This window comes from Melozone crissalis, unplaced genomic scaffold (assembly GCF_028551555.1).
Source record: "Melozone crissalis strain CALT ecotype California unplaced genomic scaffold, PUWL_Pcris_2 ptg000027l_1, whole genome shotgun sequence".
In the NCBI taxonomy this organism is placed as follows: Eukaryota; Metazoa; Chordata; class Aves; order Passeriformes; family Passerellidae; genus Melozone; species Melozone crissalis.
In genome coordinates this window covers 71099610-71115546 of record NW_026535805.1, presented here as the reverse complement: position 1 = coordinate 71115546, position 15937 = coordinate 71099610, and the positions used below count along the sequence as shown (strand labels likewise).

The window sequence follows — 15937 nt, the reverse complement described above, 5'->3', positions numbered from 1 at the left end:
CTTGGCCTTTTACCATTTACTTCAAGTGACTACCTTCTGTTCTAACAGATCAATAGCATGATTTCACTCATATGCAACATACATTTTCTTGTTATTAATTTCATGTGGCTTTCATTCCTTCACGAAATACAGTCCACTTGTTCTAACTCAATCAAACCCATGATTGCAAACAGAGAAACTGTCTGTACAGAACTGATAAGTATAAAGCACAAATATTTAACTCACAACTTAGCTGTATTTTAAAGTCATAACGCTGATGTATCTCAAGGTAATAATAAAGTAAAAATGACAAACTAATTAATACTCAGTACAAGCAGCTTCTTCTAGGAAGGTGTAAGGTTGAAGTGCTCAGTGAGGTCAGCAATGTAAATGTTTGAAAATCTCTGACTGCCATCTCATGATCAACAAAATTCTGTATCCCAAATTAGTTTCTGTTTGGGCAACCAAAATGACAATTGGACTGAATTAAAAAGAAGTACTGTAAGAAAACTTACTCTTCATTAAGTGCAAGAGAATAAATTTGATGACCTACCTGAGGCCCTTCCAACTGCACTACCACCTTAGATTTCTGAAATTTTACTGGTTTAGCATTGAACTTGATAAATCCAAATGCCCCATTTGGATTAAGTAGTAGGAAATATGCTCTAATGTGGAAAAATTTATCTTGATACTAGGTGGTGTATTTTCTATTCATCTGTTATGTGTAATTTTGCTGTAACTCCTGTATCCATCTCCTTGAATATGCTCGAATATAGGCTGTTATTTTAAAACTCAGAAACTTTGAATTGGAAAAGTGCTTTAAAATGCTAAAGTAAAATGGTTTACTCCAAAGTGCTGAACTAAAATGGTTTCCTTGGCTGAAGCCCCCGCACACTATCAACTGCTAATAAAGTATGACCTGTCTTTGCAGACCAAACTGGAAGAAGCCCTCAATTTAGCAATGGAGTTCCACAACTCACTTCAAGATTTCATCAACTGGCTTACTCAGGCTGAGCAGACTCTAACTGCAGCTTCTCGGCCAAGTCTTATCTTGGACACTGTCTTATTTCAAATTGATGAACACAAGGTATGTAAAGAAACAGATGTGTAATGTTTTTCTCCCACTCTGTGGAGATACTGTAACAATGTCCAAATGAATCCTATAATGCTGGCACTCAGAGAAACATTTCATTTGTTTTAAAATTGTGTTTTGTAGTCTTTCTCACTACATCATTCTTTATCAGACTGTTTTTTTTCAGTGTTTACCCAACACAGTATTCAGTAATTTTTACCCTTTTTTTCCAAGGTTTTTGCCACAGAAGTGAACTCTCATCGAGATCAGGTCATAGAGCTGGACAAAAATGGAACCCATTTGAAATATTTCAGCCAGAAACAGGACGTTGTCCTTATTAAGAATCTGCTGATCAGTGTACAGAGTCGATGGGAAAAAGTAGTCCAACGCTTAGTTGAAAGGGGAAGAGCTTTGGATGATGCAAGGAAAAGAGCCAAACAGGTAATGGGACAACAGCTGTTATAGAGCTCTTTGAACTTAGATGTAATTGCATCCAGATTCTTGAAGAGTATGATGCTTTAAAGCACTTACAAAGCAAGCCTGGGTTTAGTGTAACAGACAGTGTTGAGTTAGTGGAACGATTTCTGTGATTCAATCCCAGAGCACTTCATTTGGGAAGTGAAAGCATCATTTTCAACCCAAGCAGTGACTTCTGTCTGCAGTATAGGATGGTCTGAAAAAAGGAAGTTACAGTATGGATTCCAGATGTGTATTAGTGCCATCTGTCTTCAAAAAGAAGTTTCATAATCAACCCTGTATGTTTTAAAGAATGTGATGAACCCTTTTCACTAATCTGTGGGAGTATTCCTTAGCATTTTCTTCCTGGGTCTATGTTGTGTCCTGATTATACTCAACACTTATCACTCAATCTCTTATGTTAGTTACTAGACCATTATCTTTTGTGTGGTAAGATATCTCCATTTATTTCCTTATAAACCCAGAGAGGTTGGTTTTTGGGGGGAGGGGGCTGTTTTCACAGTTTTCTTTATTTGGGAGGATGCGTGGTTTTTTCCTTAGATACATGGTTCCCTCACTGAAGAACAGAAATGATAAGAAGCAAAATGTGTGAGAGGAATGTAAGCTGTTTAAATACCAACAGGAAGTTCTAGCTCCATTCTGTTAAGGGAACATCATTCAAGATTTGGTGATGTTCACAGCTAAACCATGTTTCAATGTTCTCAACTACCACCACTCAGCTCATAGAGCAAGAAGTTCTCTGGACAATGAATTAGCCCATAAGCCAATTGTGCTTCTGATTTTCCAGCAGTTTCTCTTGTGCACTCACACACACAGCAGTTCTGCAGTGAGATGGGTTTCATCTCAATATGCATTTACAAAGCTGAATACAGTGTTATTAAGATGAAAACTGTGTGTGTGGAGTGTGGAAGGAGTACTGAAGGCTACTAGTGTCAAGGCCTGATCAACAGCCCTGAACAACAATGTCTGAGATGCCTTGAAAGGTTTCTGAACTAGTTTCTTGTGCTTCCATGTGTAGGCAGCCCAGGTAAGAAGAATTTTCAAGAGAGAGAGAAATAACCAGCTTAAAAAAATCAAAACCCCAATGGATTACACTTTGTGAAAGCTGGTTGAATTTTTACTTTTTCCCTGCTTCCTTCCCTGAAGTGCTCGTTCCTTTGAAACAGGAAGGAAGATCAAAAATCTGTTCCTTGCTCATCAAGATAGCATTTGATATAATGAGAGCTTTTAAGAGTGTTACAGGGAACATCTTGGGCAGTCATCCAGACAGAAGTTTTTCCCAGAGATTTCCTGCCATGGTCCCATATAAGCAATAGCTAAGCCCTGTTCTTTCTGTATTTACTATCCATTATTAAACCTGTAGAAATCTAAATAACCAACACACCAACAGGTATTACTACAATGTCTCTGACAGATACATGTGACGTGTGCAGATCATATACATTAAAGGTGGTTAACTCACTTGGTGAAGGGAGTGGGCACATGGCTAGACCAGTTCTGTTTAAGAGACCTGGGAGAAAAAAACCCATCAAATTTTGTCAAAGTATGCCAGTCTTGGTTGGGGTTTAATGCTTTTGGACTGTTTTATGAACCACTGAATTTTAAAGTCTATGCAAATCTGACTTTCCTTTAGTTTCATGAAGCCTGGCATAAACTTATGGAATGGCTGGAAGAATCAGAGAAATCTCTGGACTCAGATCTTGAAATTGCAAATGACCCTGACAAAATAAAGATGCAGCTTGCACAGCATAAGGTGAGTCACACACAAAATGCCCACTGGAATATAGGTAACTGGCCTTGCACTATTCAATCATCAAAGAAAGTAGATTTGTGGCCTCACTGCAATGGGGTGTTTATTCACATCAAGTTAAATGATGGTGTTTTAACAGGGTGTGAATGAAAAGAACTATTCAGAGTACCTGATATGTGGGGGAATGGTTAAAAATAAGGAGGAAAAATAATGCAACATGGAAACTTTTAAAAGTAGATTAATACCATTTCAGAATAGAGATCTCTGAAGAGGCTTTTCTTTCTTAAGTTCTTAAACCAAACATTTACTATCCACTTACTTGGGTTGAGACTTTTCTTTTAATACTTCAGGACAACTTCAAAAGTGAAAAATAATGTTAATCAAGTATTTTGATTGCTTTTTATGTTAAGTGGAAATACTAATGAAATCCCCTAGAAAACACCATGACAGTATTAGAGCAAATACTGCCTCCATATTTCTCTTTATTGGATTCAAAATTCTGAAACTATCTTTTCAGAAATTCAGCTGTAAATATGTAAAAATCTCTCTCATTCACTTGGCTCTTCAAACTTGTAATGATAATGTAAAGCTCTAATTCCATCAGACACAGCAAAAACAAAGACAGAAGTAGTCTTTACTTCATTTTGACTGACTTCTTTAAAATGCCTAGAATAATATATATTATTGATCAAGTGGATGAGAGGTAGAATCTTCAGAGATATTAAGACTTCTCTTGGGACAGTTTCATTAAACACTAGAATAATTTTGTTTTCTACATTTTGGCATATATTTACTTTTTATGTCAGTTTTATTGTTCTCCATTTACTTATCTTTTTTAATATGTCACAATGTCCTGAGGGGTTTGCATATATAATTTTTTCTTGCATTTTTTCTTTTCACTGTAGCTTCTGGTGATTTCCTTTACCTCTGACAAATTTTGTCATGTATAATAATGACTTCATCCGTCTGCTTTATTTTTTTATCATGTCTTAGGTTGCATGACGTGTTGTTTATCAGCCAGGAAACCATTCTCCTTTAAAATAGCAAAAGCTGGCAGTTGGTCAAGGAAAAATAATCTTTACCTGTGTCTGCTGTTAAAGACCTTTAGATAAAACCTACATTAACATTCTGTTATGCCAACTCTGCAATTTCACTTTGCTTTGGGATTGCTGCTGTTGCTGGAATTTGAAGTCAGTGATCTGAACTGGCAGGGGAGGATCTTGTTGTTATGATAGTCTGAGTCTTGCTAATCTTCTAATCCTTTCACTCTTCTCTTTTCTTTACATATTCAAATTCTTGACAATATGGTCAGCGCTGTGACTTTGCTTTGAGGTTTTCAGGATTCTCCACCTGTATCCTCATCCCATCTTCAGAAATGTTAAACCTGAGAAACTTGATATGTGCTTTTTACCTACAGCAGTATGTTTTATGAGACCAGCTTCCTCAATGGACTGGCAGACTCATCACTTCTGTCACTGATATCTTTTCTTCAGCTTCTTTCTTGTAAGAAGCCTGCAGAGCATTACAGCTTGAGTTGCTTGAATCTCATTAAGGAATGGGATGAAACTGGTACAGTCACATAAGGGTTGAAACTGGTGATCTGGAGAAAAAAGATGAATGTGTGAGAAAGACGGAGTTTGGTGAACTTTGTGACTTTAAACTTCAAACACCACCCTCTCAAGAAATCAACTCAATTGTTTTTTAATGAGTTGTCAAACCTCCCAACACTGCAACGTCCTTCCTTGTATTTTGAGTCTTTTCCTTCCACTCCCACATATACTCTGTGTCTGTCTTTGTCTTTTCTGTCCAGCCTTGAAGGTTTCCTTGCTCCGTTTAGTTAAGGATTTTGCTATCCCATCTGAATGCGTGCTGTGAGCAATAATTTGGACTTGCTCTTTGCCAGTTGTTACTGCCAAAAAAAAAAGTCCCTGAAAAAGAAAAGCCAAGATAATATGTTTTCTCCTTCACTCATATCTAGCATGTTGCCAGGGACTTTTGGGGGTTATTCATGGTTTGTTTATTGGAGTTTTTTTCTCATTTTTAGGAGTCAGAAATGGAAAAACCCGCACTATGTCACCCAATCCATTCCTGTGCTAATGCTGAGTGTTCTTACAGAACATTTATATGATTCTGGCTAATTTTATCTCTATGTGCCCATCTTCCTTAGAAGGAAGGTATCTAGCTGAACAAAAATTTCAGTAATTTCTATCTGTTCTAACTTACCTATCTGTTCCTGGCAGCTTAAACCAAAATCTCCTCTCAGTTATACCTGAAGTCAAATGAAAGTATGGTTTAGTCTCAGGGAAAGAACTAACTGCAACTTGTTGCCATCTTTAAATCTGTTTTCCATGCATGATCTTTCTGTGGCAGCAATTTAATTGTGTTTCCTTGTGCAAACCTAGTAATATTGTGTAAAGTAGTTAACAAAACCCATCAAAAAAAGGAAGCATAGACATATTGTTTTATTGAAGGAACTGTTACAAAAAACTGGATATTTTGAAAATTGTAGTTATTTTTACCATAGTCCTAGCTTGACAATTATGTTTTTTCCTAAAGTTTGTTTTCTTGTTTTATATGAGGAAAAGGAAAGAATAGTAAGGAAATGCTAAATTGCAAAACAAATGTTCCTTCTCTGGTAACAAAAAAAGCCGAAAATATTTGATGCTGTATATGAGGGTTTTCTAAATCAAACTTGGGGTTTCTTTTTTTCCAACTGATTCCCTGCTAGCCCTTCATGTAGGTGTGAAATAAAATATTTCAAGCATTGCTACAATTTAAAAGCTGCCTTGTTGGGCTGGTGCTATCTTTTGCCCATGTTCCTTTATTTAGTTATTTACTCTGTCAGCCAGTTAATTCCTGTGTGGTAGCAGATGAGCTGTATTTCCTGTGCTCTTCTGTGTAAGTGAAAATCTTCCAGAGGATCTGTGCAAAAGGAGCTGGTAGAGCTGGCAGGCACACTCTGTCACTGTCCAAAGTTCTGGGGCACAGAAACCTGCTTGTGATTTTTACTTCTAGCACAGATTGAGTTATTTGGATGTTTCCTGATTGCTGCTTCTGCTCAGAGGCTTCCCAGCTTGGCCATGTTGAGCTAAACCAGAATAACCTTTGTAGCTCTTGGGGAGCTCTACAAGTGGCTTGAAATCTTAGTTTGTAAGAATGTGGTACAAAGAATGCTCAGTTAATGGCTCCCAAAGTAGCAGTTCTTTCACATCCTTCTGACTACTAGGCTGAAATTTGGGAATATTATGGTAGGACAGGAATAATTTTCCTTACTGAAGGAGGAATTTTCCCAAATTCCCAAAGTTGTTCCAGTAAGCAGAGTGCTACATTTTCAGAGAAGGAGAAAAAGCAGAGTTCTCCTAGTGCCAAGCCCCAGGTGCACTGTGGCACTAGCATAGAAATTTTACAGTAAGTTTAAATTATTCTTGGAGCAACATTTACAATTTATGCTGCAAATAGTATGTCAAAAACTAATTAACTAGGGCCTGTAAGCAGTTAATGCTAAATGGACATTTTCTTTTTTTCCATATTTATAGGAATTCCAGAAATCTCTTGGTGCCAAACATTCTGTGTATGATACCACGAATAGGACTGGACGTTCCTTGAAAGAGAAAACCACCTTGGCTGATGACAATTTGAAACTTGATGACATGCTGAGTGAACTAAGAGATAAATGGGATACAATTTGTGGAAAGTCAGTGGAAAGGTAAATGAAACTCAACTAATTATTCATCAAATAAGAAAAAGGCTTCTATTTTTGGAATTTGTTGTGTAAAAGTAGAACCAGAGTGGCTAGCTTGTTTGATAATTAAGAATGCCAAAGCAGTAAAATACTGCAAATGCATACTTTGCTCATGGTATTGTAGAAGAGCAGGGGAGGAAGTGGAAGAGCCCTTTAAAAGGGGGAAACTTGATTTGAAGTTCTCTGGAGGTGCTGGTCAACATCCAGCTGATCGTGAGCCAGTGTGTGCCCAGGTGGCCAGGAAGGGCAGTGACATCCTGGCCTGTACCAGCAATAGTGTGGCCAGCAGGAGCAGGGCGGGGATTGTCCCCCTGTGCTCAGCACTGCTGGGGCCACACCTCCAGTGCTGGGTCCAGCTCTGGGCCCCTCACTGTGAGAAAGACATTGAGGGGCTGGAGTGAGTCCAGGGAAGGGCAGTGGGGCTGGGGCAGGGTGTGGAGCACAAGGGCTGTGAGGAGCAGCTGAGGGAGCTGGGGATGTTTAGCCTGGGAAAAAGGAGGCTCAGGGGAGACTTTATTGCTCTCTAGAAGTGTCTGAAAGGAGGCTGTAGCCAAGTGAGATTGGTCTCTTCTCCCAAGCACCAAATGACAGCATGAGAGGAAACTGCCTCAGATTACACCAAGAGAGAGGTTTAGGTTGGATTTTAGGAAAAATTTCTTCTCTGAAAGGGTTGTGGAGCATTGAAACAGACTGCCCAAGGAAGTAGTTGAGTCACCATCCCTGGAAGTGTTCAAAAGCCACATGGATGTAGTGCTTGGGGACATGATGTAGTGGTGCTGGGATAGTGGTTGGACACAATGATCTTATCAGTCTTTTCCAACCCTAACATTTCCATGATTCTATTATTTTGTGCTGAAAATATTTTCCTGAAGTGTGTAAATGATTATTTTATCTGTGTGTGGTTGTTTGACTTTTTTCCCCTCTCAGACAAAATAAACTGGAGGAAGCCCTGCTGTTTTCAGGACAGTTTACTGATGCTCTGCAAGCTCTCATTGACTGGTTATACAAAATTGAACCTCAACTAGCAGAAGACCAGCCAGTACATGGAGACATCGATTTAGTAATGAACTTGATTGACAACCATAAGGTAGTTCCAAAAATACTGTTCTTCAATTACTGGACTGCTCATAAGTGTAGTGTTTTAATAATATCTTTATCTTTCACTAATATTTAATTTTTAGAGATATGAAATACTTTTGTAACATAAACGAAGTCAACAATAGAAAATGTTATAAAACATACATGAAAGAGGACAACTCTTAGTGACTCATTAATACCAGTTAGCACTGAGATACTCTATTTTATTGTGCTACCCTGTGTATTTATTTATATCATGTCATAAATCACAAATATGCATTTGCAAATGTATGTCATGGGGCAAGAGATGGCAAAAATTATTTTACTGGAAAACTCTGGGGCAGATAACTCTTTTTCAGTCCATCTGCTAAATAAATGTCCCATGCACTTATCATGACTACAGCAGCCTTTCAGACCTATTTAGAAAAGTAATAACAGTGCTAAAGTTATGCATAGATTTCAACTAGACCATGGCCCAGGGAGCCTGTGTTGGAAACCTGCAGTAGTATGTTACTGAAGTGTTTTTGGATGTGGGAACAAGTAGGAGATATTAGACTCTGCCTCTGAATCCCAGTTTTGCAATTCAGTATGTCAGAAGAAATGGCTGCTGAAGTTACTTGTGTTGAAAAGGTGACACATAGGCAGAGCTCTGCAGCCTGGGAAGATTAGGAGGTGAAGTCTCTCTGTTCCACCTGTGACCTTCAGTATCTCATCCCCACTAAGGAGGAGATTTTGGGGAAAAAAAGTGTTTGGAAACATGGGTTGTCTATAAAAATTGGCCTGCACAGTGCTTCAGTTGCTTCTGGAATCCCTCTGTCCATCACAAGTAGGTTGCAGTCAGTGGCACAGCACACTGTAATTATCTTCTTTTAAGAGCTTCTTTTAAGTAATTGGAGCTTGTTCAATTTACTGCTGTAGTGAACATACCCCCACATAAATATATGAATAAGCAGCAAGATCCACAACCCAGATGGGGATTTATTTCTGTTTGGATGATTTTAAACCCCTTCCTCGATTGTTAGCTTTTTATCTGATCTTTTCCTGCCACAGCAATCTTATGTGTTAATCCATGTCAGATCAATTGCTTTGATAAAGAATTGAAAGCCAGCAGTGGTAAGGAGACAAGATTTCCCATGCATTGCACCATAATGGATTCTTGGGATTTGCCTGACATTTTCCTACCATATTCCACTTTTATTATGTTAGAAGAGAGTGTTAATATCTTCCTACAGAATCTAATAAATAGAACTTAGGTGTTTTGCATCACTTAAACGGAGTTACTTGTGACAAAAATAAATCTGTATTTTTATTTCTTTTCATAAGCAGTAGTTTTTTCTTGTTTTTTACATAAGCATTCTTAATGAGCTAAACATTTCAAATATATTTGGTGGTGTCTAGGTTTTCCAGAAGGAGCTGGGAAAAAGAACCAGCAGTGTCCAGGCTCTGAAGCGCTCTGCAAGGGAGCTGATAGAAGGCAGCCGTGATGACTCTTCCTGGGTCAAAGTCCAAATGCAGGAGCTGAGCACTCGCTGGGAGACAGTTTGTGCCCTCTCAGTATCCAAGCAGACACGACTGGAACAGGCCCTTCGGCAGGTAAAGGAATAATAATGTTGCTACACGTGATGTATGAGAAGGATTGAAAAATACCTTGCAGTTTATTTGCCAAAAATTTAATTTCATTTTCACTTGATGTCATTCCCTCTAATTTCATTTGAAAATATTCATTTAAGTGCTAATGCATTGCTTACCTTGTTTATCCTTTTACCACAGCACATAAATAGTGCCTCTTTGCATTTATTATTCCTGTTATTATTAGTCTCTGCCACAAATGCAAAACAAATGTTTCGAAGACCTTACCATCTAAGGAAATCCCTGAAGTTGCAGTCAAATATGAAGGCTGGTAAAGAACTATGCCCCATTCACAAGAAGCAGGAGGTTGCAATCATATTTGTGCTTTTTGTGACTTATTGGAAAGAAGTAGATTTGTGTATTGAAAAATTCTTTACATTGGCACAATTAAAATGCACAGTGAGGTACTTCAGAGGAAATAAAAGAGTTGTGCTGAGTGCAGTCATGACCTAGAACAGTCTATGTATATCAGCATTATCTGGTAGCAAAAGCAAAAGATATGTGTATCTGTATTGTTTCCAAACCTGAGATAACATGGATTTTCAGCTCTCTGAAGATACACTAGCTTGGACTGATGCTAGAATGGGGCTCCTGCAGTAGCAATGTATCCCTATGTACAATATTCCTGCTCTGCTTTGCTCAGCAGACACAGTCCTGAACTTACCTCAAACACTAATTGTGTCTGAATATGGCTTTATCCAAAGGTGAATCTTTCTTGCTTTCTCTACACACAAGAGTCACTCTCCAACAGGCTGTCAATTCATTTTGCTTTACTGGTGCTTTAGGCTGTGCAGACAATAGTTCTCCTCTCTCCAGCTGGTCTCTGAAAGCACCTCCTGTGTAATTTGTCAGTGTAAAGAATGTCATGACATTCTCAACTGAGCTGCAAATACAATATAAATCAGATGGCTAAAAGCATGAACAGGCTTTTAGGCTTCCTATAATTTTTTTTGGAAGCATGAGCTGTTTTTACAGTTATGAAAATGTAGTGCTATATATCATTGACTTTTTAATGGAAAGATAATGTGCCGGTACTGCTGGATGATTAATGATTCCAAATGTGGCTCAGTCTCCCCGTGTAAGCTGCAGTGTGTCTGTCAGGTCATCTCATGAGTGACCATGACTTCTTGTCTCTTAACAGGCAGAAGAATTCCACTCAGTTGTGCATGTCCTTTTGGAGTGGCTGGCAGAGGCAGAGCAGGCTCTTCGTTTCCACGGCATCCTCCCAGATGATGAAGAGGCCTTGAGAACGCTTATAGAGCAGCACAGGGTGAGCACGAACATGCAGAGGATCCTCTTCATTCTAATGGCTCTCATAGGTGGTAAAATACAGTCTATCCCAGATAGTTCTATCCAGCATCCAGTGTTGGAGCAATTCTTTCTGTAGAGAAGCTAGAAATTTCATGTAGTTAAGAGCTGGATGTCCAGACTGGTGTTGGGCTGTTGTTTGAGTCATCTTGGCTTATTAAAAAAAAAAAAAAAAGGGCCTTTAGGAAGTTGCTATAAAGATTTAGAGACAGATGCAAGCCCCTCTGTGGAGCATACCATGCCTGTAATTGCCACACAGACTGCTACAGTAGCAAAAGTGTTTCTGTCTCCTTAGCACCATTGGCCTAAATAGACTTTTCTGGCAAGGCCATTTGTAAATGTCAGCAGAATGATGTTATCATCCATGAACTTTTTGTCGTGGTGAAACAGCTTGCTGCCATACTTCACATGCATTGGCCACTGTAATATTGCAGTGTCATAGGTACTGCAGGTAGTAAATTATAGGCCATCAAATTAACTTTGCAGTAATGAAATGTGAAATTGGCTAAGTAAGGATCATAGAGGTCAAATTTTCACTCTCCAAACAGGAGACTACAAACATGCACAGAGCAGCCTATTCAAAATAGTACCAAGGGTGTAGTGCCCACAGTGTTATAGAACAAGTTATAAGTCCTGGATATGTTCGTCATTGCTCTGAAGAAAGTTAAAGCAAAATTTATGAAATGGAGGTTGGAAAAGCATCCTGTTTAAATTCAGTTTGCCAATATTATTATGCAGAGGAGTATATGCAAGATAGAACTATTAAATGGTTCTTAGCTGAGGGATTTCCAATGTACTTAAAATGCAATGTTTTGAAAAAGTTTGCAGTTTTAGTTTAGGGCCCTGGAAACTGAGTGCTAGTCATAAACTGGCAATTATATGTATACATCAAATGTGTACATATGTGCTACATCAGTGTGTGCTGATGTAGCAACCTCAAAGTGTGTTGACTAATGTTGGCAGCAGCAACTTAATGTCTCTGTTCAGTGAAATGTCTTTTAGCTGCCTTTCCTCCACATGTGCTTCACCAGTTCCCTTTTATTTGATTTTTTAATCTTCTGACTACAGAGAACTGAGTGAAATCTTCAGTCCACTGAAATAATTAGAAAATAGAATTTTAAATGTCTTCCTTCACACTGTAGATCGATTAGCAAAATATTTCTGTACTAATTTTAAAATTTGTGCTGCCAAAGCTGAAGTATAACTTGGAGCCTCAAGGCAAAGTTTGTCTCTGAGAAACCCTGTCCAGCTGGGAAGGACGACAGCTAGCACAACACAACCAATCTTGGTGTTAGATGTGGCCATACTATACTTAATTTTTTTAGTAGGCTTTAGAAGGTATTTTCCCAACATTTTCCTCTTCATGGGCAAACAATAGAAAGAGAAATTTTCAAGCTAAGAAAGATTATGGTACCACAGTTTTACCACTCACACAATCTTTCTCAATAGGTCATCTCTTCTTTTAAGCTTAGAACATAAGCTTTCAAGAAAACAAAAATAAAATAAGGGAAGAATACATATATATTACTTTTAAATACCATTAATGCATTATAATGCTGCATACTATAATAACAATGTATGACTGAAATTATGATATAAATATGAAATGTATCATCCTTTATTCACTGTAATTTTAGTAAAATAGTTTTATTGCATTTGTATTGAACTACATGTAGAAATGTTTCCTTCAGGACAGTATTTTATCCAAATGGTACTGAGAGCTGTAGTGGGTTAATGCACTGCATTGCTCAATGAAAAGCCTCCCATTTCCTCTTTTGTAAATGTGTCTGTGTCACTGGTTTGCCACAGAGTTCAATAAAATTAGGGAGAGTTAAATACACTGTGACTTGTTTGTCATAGATTTAGTTCTTGAAATACTCTAGTACAGCTGAGCAGGGGAACACAACGGGGGCTTTTTGCCCATTTTCCACCTGCCTCTGGCTTGTTTTGGTAATCTCTCATTATAATCCAATTCAACTTCTCCAAAAGCAAGTTGAACTGAAATATTGTAAGGATGCATGTGTTTTTGTGAGAGAAGGTTTGTTATTATGATTTGGGTCTTAAACTCTGGCAATAATTAAAGTTTAAATCAAAGTCAATTAGCAACAAATACATTTAAATATAGAGCCTACATATTCCAAGCTTCTAGAACAAGGTAGAAGAGATTATATTTTACATTTTATTTCATAATAACTTCATACTTACTTTGTAAAGGCAGAGGCTAATGTCATTATGAGTTGTTGAAGAGCCGATTTGTACAATGTTTTGGCGATTTTGAATTGTCTAGGACCTGACTTGGCTCATCTTTAACTTCATCATTAATCCAAAATAAATGGTGTTATGGCTGGAGAGAGGAAGAGTTAAGCCTTCAGAGACATGTTTCCATTTTGTAGCCTAATTAAAAATGTTAAAGTATAAAAAAATTTCCACTAGGCACTAAGAGATAATAGCAGTTCTAGTTAAGGATGCTCATAAAGACAAACAGACTTGCATAACATTTAGGCAGAAAAGTAAAGCCATTGTAGTAGCAATGTTCAACAAAAATAAAAGGGAAAGGGGAAAAGAAAAAAAAAGAAAGAAATGCAAGCTCTAGAAAGGATAGGAGCCTCCTTTGAGTTGCTTTTTCTTATTGTTGTTTCTCCCCCACCACATCCATTTCTGGCCCTGCTATCATTGGAATACCAATGAGCTTGGATGCCTAAGGCTGTAAACATCCTTCTGCTTTTGCAAGATTTTTTCCACATGCTGTGTCTCTCCCCCTCAGCTGCTGAGTTGTCACATTTGTGTTAGTTTAGTAGAGCTGCTCCTGAACTCTGTCATCTTGTCTGAGCATGCAATTGTTGGACATTTCCAGCCTGTGGAAGGAGCTTGAGAGTTATTATGAAGAATTACTGTAACTGACAAACCAAGTCATTGAAATGTTGCCAACAGTGATTCTAACCATCATATAGCTGGTTTACAGCACTTCTAAATGCTGTGATTTTCCTTTGTTTTTTTTATTAAGGGCACGCATCATCCAAGGATTTAGATTGTGGTGGGCTTTTAAGGAGCAGCAAGCTGGGATAAGGTTTTAGAGCTTTGTTTAGTACTTTATGTGGAACAGACTTTTTAAGCAGTTTAAGCTTTTCTCATACAAGTGAAACTTTCCTCTTGCAATTTGAATGTGCTTGAGCAGTCAAGAGGCACATGGCCTTCCAGATTATGCACTCGGATTTCTCCTGCAAATTTTATCAGCATCTAATTAAAATTATTACCTCTGTTTTAGGAATTTATGAAGAAACTGGAAGAGAAAAAGGCAGAACTGAATAAAGCAACAGGTATGGGAGAAGCTATTCTGGCTATCTGCCACCCAGACTCCATCACCACCATTAAGCACTGGATAACCATCATCAGAGCCAGGTTTGAAGAGGTCAGTATATGTTGAACCATCTTCATTGCAGCAGTCCATCTTTGATTAGAACACAGCTGACAACTAACACGGTAGTTACACTGTGAGGAAATGATCCAGCTGTTGAGAACTAAACATTTAAAATACCCATGGTGATGGATGTGAATACTGTGCTTCCCTAGGCTTTCTTTCAAAACTTACAGGGCTTTAAGAGCTAAAGCAGATGGTCGAGCTCCTTTGTTTGTGTGTATTAAAGGAAATACTGTCTGACACTTCCCAAGTGAGGAAAACCAATAGTTTCTAGGAGGAAATTGAAAAGTTACAAAGGAAAGAAAATACAAGGGCAAATGTGAAGGATTTTATGATTATATTAGAAAAGATTTCAGTCCAAAATATTCTTCATCTAGAAGATATCTAAATGGTATCTTCTGAGGTTGTACCCTCAGCTGTTAAGGTAATATTTTCTGGTTTATATTAAGCTTAAAGAAAAACAAAATACTGGTGATAGCAAAGGAGTGCCCAGCAGGAAAACTGGCACCAAATCCTGTGTGATTCACTAACTCACACATACAGTTAAACTTCTTAATATGTTGCCTGAGTGTACTAGTTACTGTGTTTAGCAGCACCTAATCCTGAATATCTGTGGAAGAAATGTGTTGGACTAGGAATTCTAGTTACCTAGCTACTGTTAGTGATCAGCCACTACATTTAACACCTTTGATATTCAAATATCAGTAGGCCTAAGAAGTAGCTCTGGGTTCACAGTTAGCAGAGCAATTTTAAAAACATAATGAAGAGTTTCAGATGTGCACATACTCATGTATTGGTTCCTTTGTCAAGGTCTTAGCATGGGCTAAACAACATCAACAGAGACTGGCAGGAGCTCTGGCTGGACTCATTGCTAACCAGGAGCTGCTGGAAGCCTTGCTGTCCTGGTTGCAGTGGGCAGAAACTACACTGACTGAAAAAGACAAAGAGGTCATCCCCCAGGAGATTGAGGAGGTTAAAGCACTTATAGCTGAACATCAGGTAAGGATCAGTGAGGGACATGTGTCACTCACACGGGGTTCACATCTCAGTTATGCTGCACGATCAAGTGCCAATCTCCTTTGCTATTGTTTCTTATGATAATTGAATACAAGCAAGGATAGTATTAGGAATAAAAGAAAGCCCACGTGAAATGTATGATAGTGCTGCCACCTTAGATCCAGTGCTGCAGTGTGCCTTTACTGATTAAATATCAAAAACAGGTTTATGAAGTGCCAGAGGGAGCTGCTGGTGTAGTGAATGCTCATAGATTTACCTGCACTGTCTCCCTTCTGTGAACTGCAGTCTGAACAGCAGGATCTTGGAGGCAAGATTCTGTTCTGTATAACCTCACCACATACAGTTAATAAGAAGTTTGACAGATTGGTTTTTAGATTTAGCCTTCTTTTAACAGCCAGACCATAGTGATCTTAAAAGCTTATATGGCTGATTTTTCTTATCTACAAAACATCCATCTGTGTCTATATT

At 38.2% G+C, this 15937-nt stretch overlaps 1 protein-coding gene across 6 annotated transcripts in view; it reads left to right on the top strand.

Annotated features, from left to right (window-relative positions):
* Positions 1-15937, top strand: part of DST (dystonin) — a 290047-nt gene that overhangs the window by 258405 nt on the left and 15705 nt on the right. For all 6 annotated transcript variants that reach the window (XM_054279827.1, XM_054279824.1, XM_054279823.1 and 3 more), the window contains 9 exons: positions 911-1066; positions 1286-1492; positions 3162-3281; positions 6815-6984; positions 7948-8107; positions 9496-9690; positions 10868-10996; positions 14300-14443; positions 15263-15451. In XM_054279827.1, the coding sequence (XP_054135802.1) occupies positions 911-1066; positions 1286-1492; positions 3162-3281; positions 6815-6984; positions 7948-8107; positions 9496-9690; positions 10868-10996; positions 14300-14443; positions 15263-15451 (1470 nt within the window). The remainder of the gene's footprint in view (positions 1-910; positions 1067-1285; positions 1493-3161; positions 3282-6814; positions 6985-7947; positions 8108-9495; positions 9691-10867; positions 10997-14299; positions 14444-15262; positions 15452-15937) is intronic.